Source organism: Aspergillus niger (assembly GCF_000002855.4).
Source record: "Aspergillus niger supercontig An01".
Classification (NCBI taxonomy): Eukaryota; Fungi; Ascomycota; class Eurotiomycetes; order Eurotiales; family Aspergillaceae; genus Aspergillus; species Aspergillus niger.
Window position 1 is genome coordinate 798,576 of NT_166518.1, and position 16,694 is coordinate 815,269.

A 16,694-nucleotide genomic window follows, 5' to 3' on the forward strand; every position below is an offset into this window, starting at 1 on the left:
AGACAAGATTCGATAGTTTCTGCCGTTGTGTTGCTTGTCTGGCAATAATTCATCTACTAGTCCGGTGGGCTCACTTGTCATTCTGGGTAATGAGGATCCTGTCATATCATCCTCAACTATCTACTAATTGCTAATTGCTAATTGCTAAGTACATACTGTAATGCGATGATGTTGGTTGGTTTGGTGTCTGACGTATACCAGCATGGAGGACTATGATCTCCGTGGCATGGGAGTACGTACTTGCATACTTACTATTACTCCTACGGACTACTAGTTACCAGGTACCCGTGGTGGATGGAGTGAAACATCTCCCAACAGGCAGATACATACACAGAGATAGTAGGACTGCAGTGTCTGCCTATCTAATACTATCCGATTACGCATCATTCATTCCAATTCCACGTAAGTCCCATCCCCCTCCTCTCCTCTACCCCAGATAAGCATTGTTGAAAGTATTCCCACATTCCTATCTTCTCCGCGCATACATGCAGAAAGTACATTCCTCGCTGTCAATCATCCATCCCCTCTCGCCACCCTTACTCCCTCCTCCTCCGCCACGGCTACTATCGGCCCTTCACTCTGCCATCTCATTGCTCGCACGGATACATGTTCCTCTGTCCAGATGATCAAGCCCAATACCTTGGTCAATACTCATAAAATAAAATGGAAAATAAAAATAACAATCATGATCATAATCATAGTAATGATAATACTTTGCTATTATACCATAAGTAGGGCGCTAATCTACCGTGCTTGTACATACAGATGCAGGATAATATAAAGTCACTGATCAATGTCATCATCAAAAAGGATTGGGCAGTCTGGGATGCGTAGAAAAATAAAGATTCACCGACGCGGAAATCCAGAAATAATTCGAAATGAACAAAAGCAAAATACACATGGAAGGGAGTATCAAATCAATCCAATATCAACGCCGCTGTGCAATGCATATTCAATCACCGTCACGGGATTCGAGTGTAAGTACTATCCTCTTGTAGATCACCGGAAAGGGAGAGGGGTAGAGGGTATTGGGTCAACTGCTTTTATCATCACACGGTAAGACAGAGAGAAAAAGAAATTCATCAACTATCCCAAAATATGGGATGAAAAGGACGGAGGGTGAAATATGAATGCAGGTATTAGAAGACAAATGTCCGAAACTCCTCGAGACCAGCTCGATGAACCCACCCTAATGCCGGCGGCCACCCATGTACGACCCTGCCGCGGATGCCAGGAAACGCGCCACAAAACCCGGGTGAGTTTGTCCGGGTCCATGTGCGTGACTCAGGGAGTGTCGGGCTTTCTTATTCGGCTGCGACAGCTCCTCCACTTTCGTGCCGGCCAGCGAGACATAGCCGTTGCTCACCGACGGGCTGCGGGTGCCATCCACAACATGCACCTCGTTCATACTAGTGATCGAACTGGACGTACGTAGACTGGCGGGCGTGTCGCTCCGCGAGCTGGGTGCGATGCTGGAAGCGCGCGAGCTCAGCGAGGGAAGCGTTTCAGCACGTGATAGGCCTGGGACCTCCTGCACAGCTGGCGGAGAAGAGATGGACGCATGGCTGCGGGTCGAAGGTCGTCGGCGGGGTGGATACGGACGGTACCGCTCCGATTCGGCCACGGAGGCTGGTGAGGCGCAGTAGGAGCTGCCTGAGGAGACAGAAGAAAGGGAAGCCGACGATGCTGGGCTGGGGGGCAGGCGTCTCCGCGTGGGAGACTCGCCGGGCATGCGGCGACCCTCGGCCTTCTGACGGTGAAGGCGAGCAGCGAAAAGGTCGGCAGAGGCGTGAAAGCGACGCCATTCACGGGGCTGACGCAGCTGGGCCTCACGTTGTCGCTGCTCCTGGATCTGGAGACGCCGACGGATGGGCATGAGGAAGGGCTCCAGGTGATGCAGGAGGTCTGCCTCGTCGACACGGATGTCCCAGTCTAGCAGGAAGAGCAGCTGACGCTCCATCAGGTTGACTTCGGGCAGCGAGAATCCAAAGCCCTCGTAGCCGCGGACGGAGGTGTACCGGGCCCAATGCTTGTTCTTTGGACTGGAGTCATTGAGGTTCTTGGCTGCCAGAATCAGGGAAGCCAGGAAGATGCGATGCACTGTGCAGCGCATGCCCTTGGCGACGGGGGGCAGGCGAGCCCGCAGCCGGGCCAGATAGACCAGCGAGGTCATCAACGTCGGCACCTGCACCTGCGAGCGGAGAACTAGCGAGGTAATAAAGGTGGTGACGGATGGTAAGGGAGGCAGGTCTGCATCCAAGGGCGGCGTGCTGGGGGGCGTGGGCTGGCCATGCGCGTGATGCGCTGTCACATGCGGTTCGCAGCGGATGACCTGCATCGCTTGTTGAGCCAGATGAGAGATCATGTCTCGCGAGACGGGCTGCATGATGAACTCATGCAGCGCCGCCCGATCGAAATCCATGATGCTGGTGGTGTTGGTGGTGGGGGATGCAAAGTTGGTGCAAGGAGAGTAGGGATGGACAGCCATGGTACTTTGCAGGATGCAGGGGAAGAGGGATCAGGAAGACGAGAGAGCGAGAGCCAGCAGACAAAAAAGAAAGCGAGCAAGACGCAGGATATAGAGAGGCGTGGGATAGTCTAGTGAAGAATGTGAATCCCGCCAGCAGGAAAGGGTAAGGAATGTGTTGTCGTGTCAACCTCCGTGATGAATGGGCTTGAAAATAGCAGTGAGACAGTCACTTGAGACAAGTGATAAGATAGATCGGTTGCCACTTGGGGAGGGAAGATCGTTTCAATATTAAATAGATAGAGCCGACAAGTCTTGCCAACGAGATAATAATGATAATAAAAATAGTATATGATATAATAATAATAAGTAGTAGTGGTGGTGGTGGTGGTGGGAATAAAAATAACCACACGTTGCTATGATGGCGGGAGTTGTTGTTTATGGTGTTTGTTGGTATAGTTAAATAACTTCCCTCGTGAAGAATGAATGACCAACAAGAAAACAAAAAAAAACAGCGAGGGAAAAGACGGATCATCCAAGCCTGATATAACACCAACAGCGAAGGCTGGACAGGAGCTGCAAGGACAGGAGGGCACCCGACGCGCATTGCATTACATGCATTCAAATCCATCCATCCATCCATCCATCCATCCATTCAACCCATTCAGGTTGGACCTGACAAGCACCCTAGACAAGAACGAACTAACCACCAGTCCTGCAGGGGCCGATCAACGGATGATCGCTGGGTGTGGGTGCGGGTTTGGCGCGCGCGAGAGCCCGAGACCAGTGGCAGTGGCCAAGCATAACGGGATGGGATGATTGGACTGGATTGGATTGGATTGGAAGAAGGGCACCAAAATGGAACTGGAATTATGTGTGAGTGCCTGCCTGTGTGGGTTTGTAAGTTTGTGGGCGCGCGCCAAAAGAATGCCCGAGACACGAGATGCAGGAATGAATCAAGGAGCGTGGCGGGAAATGGAGGAGAAAAAAAGGCAAAAGGAAAAAAAGAGAGGAGGCCCAGCTGAGCGCGTCGGCGGCACGAATCTCCATCACGATCCTAGAACGCGTGAGAGATACTTGGCTAGCCTGATGTTATTTCTAATTATACTCAAGGAGGATTTTTACAGCATGTGTTGTTTCTCCATGCCAATCTGATTGATTGATTGATTGATTGATTGATTGAACTGGGGATGTTACCCCTCTCTTTCTTGCTCTTCTCCCCTGTCAGCACTTTAGGGCTGCTGCACTTAAGCGCCCGGATGCAAGCGCCGCGATTGATGATCGTGCATAATTTGGCAAGCTAGCTAAAATAGCTGGATGTGATTGTGCTTGCCGCTCATGCTGATGCTTCTATTCTTGTTACTTCACACAGCTGCTTAGCTGCTAGCTGCTATACTTGCTACGGCTGCCTGTCATGCATTGGCTCTGCTTGACAGCCTTCTCTGCTCCACCTCCGCGGTTAGGTCTCAACGTGGGTGACGATGGTTATATTTAGCAACTTATGGAATTCCTCCATGATTATCAACCCAACGGAGTTCCAGGCCTATGTACATATGATGATTCGACCGTCGCCTCGTCGCCCCGGCGCGTCATCAAACCATCGACGCCTGCTTGCCACCCCGAGCAACCCCCTCCCCCTCCCTTCTTCAAAAACAAACCCCCTCGTCCTATAACTATGTCCCTCCGGTATCCTGCCCAGGGAGCTGAAACACGGCGCCTACATTCTCATCCTCCGCTCCTAACAATCCCTTTTTGAAATCATTAGTATGTATCCTGCCACACTCGGTGTTTGTGATTTCATTTACTCGATGGAAACGGAGTACTCGGACACCTTCAGCTCAGCGTCGCTACCGGTGAAGGGCTCGGTACCCGCCTCAAGGGTGGTCAGGTACAGGCTGTCAGAGACACCCTCGTTGTCCACCAGGTAGGTGAAGAAGTCGTTCAGGTCGCCGGAGAAGTCCTCGGTGGTCGACTGGGCGACGAAGCTGTAGACGGTGGTGTCGCCGTTGGGGCCGGTGTACAGGTCCCAGGTCACGCCGTTGATCGTCGGGGTGGCAATGGTGGAGCCGGTCGACGAGATGGGGCCAGCACCGCCCAGGGCAGCAAGCCAGACCATGATCTCGTACTCATCGGAGGAGGCGTCGGCGGTCGAGCCCAGGAACATGTCGTAGGCCACGTCGGCCACGATGTCGGAGCCAGAGTATCTATTCCCAAAAAGTCAGCATGCGTCCTGACGGTCGGTCGGTCGGAAGGTCTAGGCTGCAACATACGTCCACTTCCAGGTGGAGGGGATGCTGGAGATGGAGCTCAGCTGAGTACCAGTGAACTGCAGAGCAGCGTTGGCGTAGCTCTTGACGTCACTGCTGCCACCCTCCCAGGACCAGCTGGTGTGCCAGGCGATCTCGTTGCCGCTGGCCGAGTCGACGCCGGTGCACTGGGAGCCGCTGGAGGCGTTGTCTTCACCCCAGAGGTCGTTGTACAGGATGAAGTCGCCGGCGGTGGCGGTATCCCATTGGCCGCAGAAGTCGCTACGGCGGCTGATAGAGGCGGCCGAAGCCAAGGAAAGAAGAGCGGAAAGAGCGAGAACCTTCATGGTGATAGTGATTATTGGTCAAAGGAAAGACGATTGGTCGGGTAAAAGTATTGATATTGGTGCAATGTGCGATCAACGTCCACTGACCCAGAGAATTATAGTGAATGAGCTGCTGAGAGGGAACTCCATCTTGCTCCGGCCGGGCTGCCTTCTTATAGCCATGAGTGTGCCGTCGAGGTCTGCTGGAACAGGATAAAATTAGGCATAGCCCTCATCAAGCAGAAACAACCGGGGCAATTTAGCCTATGGACCTTCCGAGCTTAGTCCTCATGGCCGTTGAGACATGTGCACTCAGAATCAACGAAGCTTCTTGGAAAGTCCGTCGCCGAATGGATCCTGACCCCGAGTGGACCAGGAGGGAGAAGGCCGATAGGGTGCTGGTGGTTCTGGTGGTGCTTGTTCCTGGTTTTCGAAACGGTCCCACGGAATGCCCCGTGCAGAAATGGAGGTCAACCGGACTCACGGACACGGCGATAATATCCAGAGGAGTTTAGATCAGGGGAAAATCAGTGGATTCGTCATCTCGAGACGGTATAATGTCCCCGAATGAGAGGGGGGCAGCCACGGAGATGGTCCGTTTCGGATTAGATAACAGGATGCCGTTTAAATGAATGTTCAGGACGCCCGAGAGGGGCGTGGCTCGTCCGCAGGGTTCCAAGAGGTGGACAGCTTTATTAATCGATCGGATTAATCCCACAACGGGCTCCGTCGAGGCACATGGTGCTGTCAGAAGAAACTATTTTTGTGGACGGATTAATTTGATGTTGGAGAGGAGTACTCTGTAGAGTAAAGTTAGTAACTACGGAGTAACTTAGTGAGTTTATTCGGAGGAATGATAATTGGCATGTTTGACAGCCAGACAAACTCGGCCAAATGCTGCTGGCTGTTGCTGACTCAGCCGGGCTTTCCTGAGGGCCTTCCCGGATCAGGCAACTCGAATATCCTCAATCCATCAATCAGAACCATAAAGAATAATCACCCTATCATCCTTCCTCAATCCCCTCTTCTCTCCTTCTCCTTCCCACGCCCTTCCCCCCCCCTTCTCCACCCTCCATTAGCTTCTCTGCAGCTCCTGTTTTTCCGGTCAATTGCTTTCCCTCCCGGAACAGTTCGTCATCATGCGCTGCGCTAGCTTCGCCGTGGCCCTCCTGGCCCTTTTCACTGGTCTCTACAGCTACCTGAACGCGCGCCTGGAGCAGTTCTACATCTTCGATCCCTCCCACCTGCACGACCTGTCGCAGCGCGCCATTGCCGCTCATGGCAATGACACTCGCTCGGTGGTGAACTTCATCGTCTCCGAGCTGGGCGAGAAGGTCACCGACACGCACCTGAACCTGGACGAGGAATGGGTCTTCAACAACGCCGGTGGTGCGATGGGGGCAATGTATATTATCCATGCTAGTGCGTCCCCTCTTTTGCTCCATACCACCTCTATAATTATCCATGGTGCCTGAACTAAGCTTTGATTCTCCTATAGGTATCACGGAGTACTTGATCATTTTCGGTATGGCTTCCCCTGTCTCCCGGATATTTTTATGCCCTCGATTGCACGAGCTAACTACTCTCTCCCCGTCCATTAGGCACCGCTATTGGTACTGAGGGCCACACTGGCCGTCACACGGCCGACGACTACTTCAACATCCTTCAGGGCACCCAGCTCGCCTACGTCCCTGGATCCTACGAGCCCGAGGTTTACCCCCAGGGTAGCGTGCACCACCTCCGCCGCGGTGAGGTCAAGCAGTACAAGATGGATGAGTCGTGCTTTGCTCTGGAGTACGCCCGTGGCTGGATTCCCCCGATGCTCTTCTTCGGATACGCCGATACCTTCTCCAGCACTCTCGACTTCCCGACTCTGTGGGCGACGTCCAGAATCACTGGTCGCGAGATGATCTCCAACCTGCTCAAGGGCAAGATGTGAATGATAGATGGCGAGATGATGGGTATATGTATAATACTATTACTATTCTCACTATGTTAGATAGACGACGATGTTGTTCTCTAGAATACACTACATTTAATAACCCTACCACAATTCGTCCTGTCATCCCCTTTGCGCTTTTTTTTCCGTTGTGCCTGTTTATTTTTCCCCCTTCCCGGGGAACCACCCAAACAGTGCAAACACACCCACACCCTGACTCATCCAAGTCCTTATCGATAAGCCAACATTCCAGGCCCGCGAAATCAGTTTATCAAAAATTGCTCCCCTCATCGCCTCCACCACCACCCACTATACGAACCCCCCTCAACCCAGAACCACACCCACAAGCCACCACCATGCCCCCCTCCCCCTGCGCCCGCTGCCACGACCAACGGGCAGTTATCATACGGCCCAAGAACCGGCAAAAGCTCTGCCGCACCTGCTTCCTGCACGTCTTCGAGACCGAAGTCCACGAAACCATCACCTCGACCTCTCTCTTCCACCCCGGCGAACGAGTCGCCATCGGCGCCAGCGGCGGCAAAGACAGCACCGTCCTGGCCGCCGTCCTCAAGACCCTCAACGAACGCTACAACTATGGACTCGACCTATGCCTCCTCTCCATCGACGAAGGCATCAAGGGTTACCGCGACGACAGTCTCGAGACCGTGAAACGCAACGCCCAACAATACAACATGCCGCTCGTAATCGTCAGCTACGGCGACCTGTACGGCTGGACAATGGACCAGGTGGTGGCGCAGGTCGGCAAAAAGGGCAACTGCACATACTGCGGGGTATTTCGGCGGCAGGCGCTGGATCGCGGGGCCGCGAAACTGGGCATTAAGCATGTGGTGACGGGTCATAATGCGGATGATGTGGCGGAGACAGTGATGATGAATTTGCTGAGAGGGGATTTGCCGCGCTTGTCGCGGGGCACGAGTATTGTGACGGGGTCCGCCGCCAGTGATATTAAGAGGAGTAAGCCGTTGAAGTATGCTTATGAGAAGGAGATCGTGCTGTATGCGCATCATCGCCAGTTGGATTATTTCTCTACGGAGTGTATCTATTCGCCTGAGGCGTTTCGGGGTAGTGCGAGGACGTTGATTAAGGATTTGGAGAAGATTAGGCCGTCGTCGATTTTGGATATTGTTAAGTCTGGGGAGGATATGGCGCTTCTGGTGCCCGCTGAGGTTAGGGGGAAGGGGGCTGAGGATGAGGAGGCCGGTGGTGGTGGTGGGTGTGGGAGTCAGAATGGGCGGACGAGGGGTGGTGAGATGGCGGAGATGGAGAGGAAGTTGAAGGAGGATGAGGCTGCCAAAGATAGGGAGATGGAGATTACTTCTGACAGCTTGTCTAGGAGGCAGCAGCAGCAGTTGGAGCAGATGCAGACGCCGGCTCAGAAGAAGGTCAAGTCGCAGGTACTGGGGACGTGTGAGCGCTGCGGTTATATCTCCAGTCAGCGCGTGTGCAAGGCATGTACGCTTCTGGAGGGATTGAATAAGAATCGGCCCAAGACGGCGATTGAGATGGAGATTGGTTTGGAAGATGAGGAGAGCAGCTCGACGTTGCGCAGGCAGATGGAGAAGGTTGAGCTGGGGGGTGTTTGAAGATATACAGTTATACCCGTTATACATATACCCATCATGATCACAGATTCATACCAATTAGAAGAAGTTCAACACCAATTATCATACCGTCACTATGCTATATAGTAAGGTCTTTCCTGTTACTGAAAATACACTTCGAAAGGGCATCAACAATAAGTACTTACCTCTTATACACATCACCCATGTCACTTCTATATATCGGCTCCACAGGACTACTAGTAGTATGATCATGCCAGCCACAATGTCGAGTAGTAGTATGATGAACTCACCAGCTCATCCAGATAGAGACGACATGTTCCTTCATGGTCTAACAATCCTCCACTCCCTCCTAAATGAACAAACTCCAACGAAACCTCTAATAAATCATCATTGATCTATAATACAACCCTCCCCCATCAAAATAATCATACATACAAATATCATACACAAACCCCCAAATCCATACAATTCCAAAGCATACAAAACAAATCATCACAAATAAAAGAAAGTACACCCAAAAACTCCACCCATGGTTTATTTTATCCACCCTCCACCCTCCACCCCATGCATCCATGCATCCATCGATTCACCCATCATCCATCCTTCCCAACATCTCCATCTCCGAACACCCGTTTGTACATATTTATTCATCCTTCTTCCCCGCCTCAACAGGCAAATCCCAACCCACCCGTCTAGCCGTCAACCGAATCCTCTCCTCCTCATCGAGCGTAGTACCGGGGTTATATCTCTCGACGAGCTCCGCATACACGCGCTGCGCCTTAGCGTAAATAGCGAACTGGTTTGCCTGATCAATTCGATGTTGGCGGAGGGCTTCTTGTGCGTCTGCGTCCGCGACACTTGCTTGTTGCTGGTTGGTGGTGTACATGTCGCGGAGGCGGTGTTGGAGGGGAGTGGGTGTGGAGAGCGTGCGGCGGGGGAGTTCGCGGAGGAGGGCGCGGTAGCTTGTTTTGATGGCGGTGGACATTTTGATGTTTTTTTTTTTTTCTTTGGGGTTTTGTTTTAGGAGTTTGTGGGGGTTGTAGATATGTGATTTATGTAGGTGGTAGGTTTGGTTGGATGGTGGATGGGCTACGGATAGGTTTGGTTTACGATGGTTGTATATCACGTGATTTTTACATTTCTCTCTAAGGTTTGTAACAAGATATGGACGGGTTGTAGTAGAAACTACATTATGTACATCATCATCAATCAAATGACGATCATCATTCATTGTACTCGTCAGCTTGGTGCTGGTGCTGTTGCTGTTGCAGACTCTGCTGCAACTAGTCATAACTCTCTCTCTCTCTCCCCTTCGTCTCTCACGACCGTAACCAGCCGAACTTCTTGCGTCCGGTGTCGCCGCCTGCCGAGGGTTCGACTTGCATACTGCGCGAATACAAGTCCTGTTGGTTGTTAGCATCAATTAAATGAAGTAATTGATAGTGGGAAGAACTGGGCGTACCTCGTCATCCCCTGACAGCTTAATCTCTAATACCAACCGCTCTACCTCCTCGTACTTGGGCATATGCGGATACGGTGTCTTCTGGCTGCGCTGGATCCCCAGAACCACCTCTCCCATCACCTCGAACTTGCGCCAGTTGATGCGGTTCTTGTTGTCGCCCACAAAAGTCTTGTTGCCCTCCTCCGCTGACACCAAATCGCGTCGGTGCAGCGGCAGGAACGGGATACGCTCCGCAAAGGAATTGTCCCATGCGAGACGATATGCAAAATGACTCTTCTGCGTCCCCATGAGGATGACCAGCCTCATAAAGTCCTTTTGCGTTTGCACCGGGACCAGCTCCCGCGTCTGGGACAGTCGGTGCACCGGGGTTCCGTTGATGCCAGCGATCACGGCCCCAAGAGAATTGTAGTTGTTTAGTCGGCGGAGTTTCTGTGGCTGTCAGATAAATGTTTCCGCTTTGTTCTTCTGAGTCCGACTTACCAATGCTATGTTCATGAACTTCTCCAGCGCCTTGGCTCGATGCTTGGGCTTGTCCCGGAGTAGGATCACGCTGGCTACAAAGAATGCGACATGGTTGAACTGCTTGATCATCCGGTTGACGTGCTTCAGGCTCAAAATCTTATCCTTCTCTACGCCGGAAATGCTGACATGCCGCACGAGATCTCGCGGTCGGAAAGAATTGAACATGATCCAGTCGATGCGCGTCAATTCTCGTGCGAAATCCTCATCCGGAATCTCCATCAGCTGGCGCCATTGCACTTTCGTTAGCGGAATGCGTGGTGTGAGATCCAAATTATGCGCCTCCCGTTGCGCAGCTTCGGTACTCAAAAACGTGAACGACTGGCTGGCGATGGTCCCGGGCTTCTCGGAGGTAAAGGAATTCGACATCGACCCCGACAGTCTCGACGCAGGCTCGGCTGCACCCTCGCTAAGGTCCAGAGCGCTCATATTGTAGATAGGGTCTTCTTCTTCTTCCTCGCCTTCATCGCCAAGCGGCGGTGCCCCAAGGAAGATTGACGGTGAGCTGCGCCCGGAAAACTGGAAAGGGGGGTCGGCCGTGTCGGGTTCTTCCATGTCGCCATCCCTATACGGCCATCCAATATTATCGTCCTCCGCATTCCCCTCCAGATACGACCCAATCTCCTTGGCGGCAAACATGTAAAAATGACTCTTCTCCAGCGTCGTGACGAAATCGGTGATTCGCTTGCGAGTCTTCGGATATGCCAAGTCGCCCGGATATTCAGAAACCCACTGTGCCATGACTCCTAACAGCCTCAGCTGAACTGCGATGCGGTCGAGTTGGTCCGTCATGTCATTTTCGTTGCGTTCGAATCGGTTAATCAGGGCATTCAGTAAGGTGCACGGCGCGGCAAACTTGCGATATAGACACAAAAAGATTGAGGCAAACTTGGAATCTTGCTTCGACATCGGTTGTGCAACCAGACGATCTACGAGCTCGTCAAAGGTGAGACCTGCATCATTAGATGAGCTCTCACTAGGCGTCTGGTCCTTGCTTCCCGGGCTCGACGGAGCACTCCGGGGCCCATCGAAGTCCTCCCCCATCTCTAAAAAGTTGCTGAACGCATCTGACCCGCCGCTGTTGCGCCAGGCCGTGTGAAGACGATGTTGTCGGTTGAGATCTTTACTTGGTGACGACTCCCCAGACACAGACTGTTTGCGCGAGGCCAGCCGGGACCCTGAAGGAGGCGTATGCGGTCGCACCGGATGCGAGTTGCTCCGGGCGTAACGGAAGGCCTGGCCATTGGAAGCCAGGTTGGCAGAGGTGGCCGGTTCGGTGGGTTGCCGGTCTACACCGTACCCATCGACAGCTGGATCAAGAGGTCCTGTGATTGGGCCGCCTGCGGCTCCGGATAATACAGCGGTGGGGGTCTCTGAGTTGGTGCGGCTGTGATGCCAGTCTGGGGTGGCGGATGAGTTGGGGGGAAAATCGATGAAGTCTAAAAGAGGAGCCGTTAGCATCCACGTGTGATCCAGACTTGCGGGAAAATAACGGCCACAGAAATTGGGTAGTCCAGCTGTGCTCCAGCTGCTCTTGCGCTGGGCCCCTTCGCCCCGAGGGATCGGCGGGTCCTGAAAACCACTGCACCATGAGATACGCGAACGCTAAACGCAGGCCGCGCCGCGAACTAGCGCGAAACCCAGTGGGCCATCGCTCTAAGGGATGGGCTATAGCCGGGGGCGACGCAATGCGTTGGGTGATGCGAGCAAACAGATAGCCACCGAGGCAGTGGATCGTTCCGCCCTGTTCTTTGACTTTCCTCGCCTCTCGCGTATCCACATGGCAATCGCATAGGTCAGCTTGTCCACTTACCATATTTACGGTTGATCACAGAGCGCAGAACTAAGGCAATGCACATCTTCTGCGACCGTGGTGAGTCAGGTGAGGTCCGGTGGATTTCATAGCCTCCCAATATTGGCTCCACAGGACTGTCAGGGGGTTGTATGTCGCATTTACTGGCCACCAGCGTAAAGGGTATGTCAGAAGCGGTTAAGGAGTCTGCAGACCATCAGCCCACATCCTAGGGAGAAATTGCGCAGCGACCGCGGCGCTGCAGCACCGGCAATGCGACCAACCTAGTAGTTCGGTAAATTCAGGGAAACTGGCCGGTTGAGTCATATCGAGTAGAACCAGCACCCCATCCACTGTAGGAGGCGAGTCGTTACCCAGTAAGGGCCAGTTGACCTCGCCATTGCTCCCAATCGAGATCTCCAATGTATCTATCTCCATCAGACGAACCAAGTACACCGTCCCGTCCAGGGACATCTTCTTCGTAGTCGATCGGGAACTAAGCGGATGCTTCATGTCCAGGGCGGTTTCAATGAATGTCGATTTTCCGACATGGTCAGGACCGACCACAGCGATGCTCACATGGGGAAAACTCGGCTTCGGCGTTGTCTGCGGTACACGCACGGGGGTCAGAAAAACATTGCGCTCGCCAAGGGTCCAATGACATAAATTTGGATTAACCATACCTCCTCACGGGATAACGATGGCACCCTATCCCCTCCGGCCGAAGGCGGGTTCTCATCTTCCTCCAGAAGTGTCCGATCCACCTTATTCCCCGATTCCATTGCCGTTCTAGCCGAATCAAGCCGGTACAAACCTCCGACTGGAGCAGAAATCGTTCGGCTGGGAAGGCCCGGTCGTTGTGGAAATGGGGCGACATCAGCTTTGTCGCTAGATGCTCGCTCTCTTCGCAATGGTTGGGAGGCCATAGTGACGAGGTGACTTTACTTTTTTTCTGCGCGAACGGATAGGCGGTGCTGTGGCGCGAGTAAGGTCCGGTCGAACAAACAAGGTGCGACAGCGCAGGGTCCAACAGCTACGTAAGTGAGTGAGGCGGACACGACAGCTCATCCATTGTCGCTTGGGGGGGAAACGTAAAAAAGGTCCAGGCTTCGTCGGGTCCGCAATCGAAAGATTTCAGAGAGGCTGCTCGAATCAGCTCGGGGGGATGGCCTTCCCCTTTTAAATTCGGTTGTTTGTGGTCTTCGAATTTCGATGATGATTAGCTGAGTGATTTTTTTGGTCGTCTGCCTCTCTTTTCTTTTTCGGTTTCCTTTCTTTTCCTCGTTCCTCGTTCCTTTTCCTGCTTTTCTTGACTTTTGGGGGGGGGATCTCGTCGGCTGAGGCAGGTTACCGGAGCTGGACACAGGTAGAACCCAAGTTAGCAACAGAATCAATAATGGTACCGGCAAGAGGGTAGCACAAGTCTTACGAGAAAGCGTCCGGGTTGGCAAATCGACCAGGGGGAAGTAAGAGCAATGAGTGGAAGCGAAGAGGCAGAGAGTGTCAGGGAGAACAGCTTGAGGAAGGCCGCCAGTTGCAGGCGGGAAGATGTCACTCGACCGAAAAATTGAGCCCCCAAGAGTCAGTCAGAAGTTGGGGCAGTTTTGGGGGGGGCGGCGGGCGGGGAGATTTGGAAAGCAAGTCTGGTTTGGCCTCTCCAACGGCAAGGATGATAACTATGATTATGATTTTATTTTGGTTTTTAGTTCTTATTATTATTAGAAACGCCGGGGCACTACTCTATGGGTCAATCTAGCAGAATCCCTAGCGGAGCACAATGGCAGGACATCCCAGCCAACTGGGAGGATTGTGATCTTACTAAAATCGGTCGTGTTCAACACTGGATGGGAACTGGTGTGCCCGCCGCCTCCTCTCCTCACTCCCTCCTCACCAAACTCTCCGGCCAACGATCCAGAACCCCAATGGCTCATGCTGGTCAGCAAGGGAGTCTGCCGTCCAAGTTAACTCAACTCGACAGCGCAAGTTACTTTACATGCAACAATAACAGTACACATTACATTCAATGCACCCGGATGGTTGTTCCCCAGAGTTTCTCCAAGCATAAGAACGTCCACCGGCAAACGGTATCTCCTCCCCGGAACTTCCCATTGACATGAGCGGGCGGAGATGCTCGGAACGAATAACATCGCAGTTCATCATGATTTGGCCAGTGTACCCAAGACGGGGAGATCGGTGACTAGCTCTAGTAGTCTGGAAGCCTTTACGAATCACAACAAGGCAAATCTTAAGGTTGAGACCAGTTGCTCAAATTCCCGTTGTCCGGACGTCTCGTTGGTAGACATTGAATGTGATGAGGCACAGTGATGAACGATTGGCGGCATTTGGAGGAATCCTTCCAGACGGGTCACATTTCCCCGCCATTTTCCCCTCATGGGGGGTGAGAGATAGTATGGAGTAGACAGATAAAATGCATTGCCTAGGTTGAAGGGCTGCTCTCATGAAGATCTGCGACGTTGAGGTCACTTCAATTCGGCTGGGGATGCAGTGCGTGGAACTGGATGAATCAACCTAGGCCGTTCTCATGCTCCGCCATGGACGACAATCTCCAATCTTACCATGCTGAAAGTCAAAGTCTGAAACATGGCTTGTCCAGGTTTTCTATGCACATGGCGACTATCTACTACTTGTTTCAAGGTTTGGTCAAGGATGGCTGTGTTCTCTCGCCCCTGGGTTTGTTTAAACTTTAGTCACATGTGGGCAAAGTTACTTCAGACGGTTGCTTGCCAGGCTTCATTACCAGTAGTAGGTCTGCCTGGATGGAGTTTTTGATGGAGTATACTCTAGGATCTTATGCTACATGCTGCACGATGACATCCCTGTCTCTCCTTGAAGACTTTGACCAGTCGTTTGAATTAGATAGTTCGGTGCCTCAGGCCATAACGTGACCGGCTCCGTCAAATTCAACATCGCACAATCTTATAAAATGTCCCTGTCAGCATCGACTTGGATAGTTTAGTCTCCCATGTCTGCATCCGTACATTGTATCCCGTCAGAGGTACACAGCCCAGATGCCATGACACGGACTGTTCTAAGTATATGTTAGAATCTTTGGCTTATCACAGGAGGGAAATCCGGTTCATGCACCTCATGCTTACATGGCGTTGTGCAGATGGATGGCATGCACACTTTCGGGAACCTGGAGACACGTCGGAGTCTCAGTGAGACAGTTGAAGCATTGATGGCGGTGTATGTTGTGATAGCTAGTCGCTGTGAAGCCATGCCAAAGTACCGAGCTTTCAGCTAGACCGCATTCTGGTAAGGTGAACGCTATTTTGGCCTGCCGCACCTCTGTCCAGGCTCGAAAAGTGCGGGCAGCGGATACTTGGTATTCGAGAGATTTCAAATATTCTTTATTAGTCGCTTCCGAATGGTGGAAGATCAACCGCGGTCGGTGATAGTCGTGGTTGCGCAAGTTGACGGACTACTATATATTTTCATATGCATCCGAGGAATGTAACTGAGCATCGGTCTCTACCAGGCCTTAACAACCTTCCACGTCCTCATGAAGGCTTGATTGCACTACCATGCAAATACACCCAACCTCGGCAGATCTCATCGAGGAGTGCACAGCCTGGGAAGTACCCCGACATAAATTCAGGAAGCGTAGGGTCCTACTCCAATGAACTCGCAACTACTTTGGAGTCCATCACATGGTCTCGCGTGGAAGCTCATTACCAGTGACCAAGGACATGAAACGCACGTATCCCTCCGCTTTTTTTCCAGTCTCCAGGCCCTCCTCGCATCTTTCCCGTAGCCTCCTCACCCTTCCCACTCCCCGGTTGAAGCCCTTCTCACGGGTCCACGGCCCGTTATGACGGTGCGGCCCTTTGCCTCTCCCGTGGTGTCGACCCCGACCTCCAAAGCGTTGTGTCTCCACCCATGCATCTTCCAAAGTAGTCTTGTAGATATCGTACAGCTCCTCACGAAGCGAAGGGAACCGATCGAGTAAATCTTTGAGTTCGGTTGAGCTTCCTAAGGCTTTAATATCGAGGCCATTCTGAGCTTTAGGTGTTATCTCGCTGGCCGCATGCTCATTCGATTCGCCGGGAGGCTGTTGGATGTCGACCGTTGGACCGGTCGGTTTTGGCGATGGTGCTTTAGGTGCGCAGTAGATTTTATGGGACTGGGTGCAAGCCAGAGAGCAACTAGGAGGGTGGCAATTAGCACGGGTATGTTCCTCCCTTCTCAAAAGAAAAGGCTTAGAGCACAATCATACCTCATGAGCCCACATGTTGGGCATCGGTACTTCGAAGGCTCCGAGACGCAAACCTCGCAAGTGCCGGGCATTTTATCGCCAGCGTCCCATCCAAACCTTGTGCCAACTGCGCGACGATCAAGC

At 52.6% G+C, this 16,694-nt stretch overlaps 7 protein-coding genes across 7 annotated transcripts; 3 read left to right on the forward strand and 4 right to left on the reverse strand.

The window, feature by feature from the left end:
* Window positions 1–202: 202 nt before the first annotated feature.
* An01g03320 (hypothetical protein) lies at window positions 203–834 on the forward strand (the record flags this gene model as incomplete). The annotated part of the gene is made up of 4 exons (XM_059746924.1): window positions 203–232; window positions 282–402; window positions 492–700; window positions 736–834. 4 exons carry the CDS (start codon window positions 203–205, stop codon window positions 832–834), a joined length of 459 nt encoding a protein of 152 aa, XP_059599570.1.
* A 355-nt stretch (window positions 835–1,189) lies between these two features.
* On the reverse strand, window positions 1,190–2,488 carry An01g03330 (uncharacterized protein; the record flags this gene model as incomplete). Its single annotated transcript, XM_001388728.3, has 1 exon — window positions 1,190–2,488. One exon carries the CDS (start codon window positions 2,486–2,488, stop codon window positions 1,190–1,192), a length of 1,299 nt encoding a protein of 432 aa, XP_001388765.1.
* A 1,780-nt stretch (window positions 2,489–4,268) lies between these two features.
* Window positions 4,269–5,060, reverse strand: An01g03340 (uncharacterized protein; the record flags this gene model as incomplete). The annotated part of the gene is made up of 2 exons (XM_001388729.3): window positions 4,269–4,671; window positions 4,738–5,060. 2 exons carry the CDS (start codon window positions 5,058–5,060, stop codon window positions 4,269–4,271), a joined length of 726 nt encoding a protein of 241 aa, XP_001388766.1.
* Window positions 5,061–6,178: 1,118 nt separating this feature from the next.
* On the forward strand, window positions 6,179–6,978 carry An01g03350 (uncharacterized protein; the record flags this gene model as incomplete). Its single annotated transcript, XM_001388730.3, has 3 exons — window positions 6,179–6,461; window positions 6,538–6,564; window positions 6,641–6,978. The coding sequence occupies 3 exons, from the start codon at window positions 6,179–6,181 to the stop codon at window positions 6,976–6,978; spliced, it is 648 nt and encodes a 215-aa protein (XP_001388767.1).
* Window positions 6,979–7,334: 356 nt separating this feature from the next.
* An01g03360 (uncharacterized protein) lies at window positions 7,335–8,582 on the forward strand (the record flags this gene model as incomplete). The annotated part of the gene is made up of 2 exons (XM_059746947.1): window positions 7,335–8,153; window positions 8,376–8,582. 2 exons carry the CDS (start codon window positions 7,335–7,337, stop codon window positions 8,580–8,582), a joined length of 1,026 nt encoding a protein of 341 aa, XP_059599571.1.
* Window positions 8,583–9,204: 622 nt separating this feature from the next.
* Window positions 9,205–13,260, reverse strand: An01g03370 (uncharacterized protein; the record flags this gene model as incomplete). The annotated part of the gene is made up of 7 exons (XM_059746952.1): window positions 9,205–9,817; window positions 9,885–9,964; window positions 10,024–10,452; window positions 10,504–11,980; window positions 12,355–12,541; window positions 12,619–12,940; window positions 13,018–13,260. 7 exons carry the CDS (start codon window positions 13,258–13,260, stop codon window positions 9,205–9,207), a joined length of 3,351 nt encoding a protein of 1,116 aa, XP_059599572.1.
* Window positions 13,261–16,001: 2,741 nt separating this feature from the next.
* Window positions 16,002–16,642, reverse strand: An01g03390 (uncharacterized protein; the record flags this gene model as incomplete). The annotated part of the gene is made up of 2 exons (XM_001388733.3): window positions 16,002–16,500; window positions 16,572–16,642. 2 exons carry the CDS (start codon window positions 16,640–16,642, stop codon window positions 16,002–16,004), a joined length of 570 nt encoding a protein of 189 aa, XP_001388770.1.
* Between the last annotated feature and the right edge of the window lie 52 nt (window positions 16,643–16,694).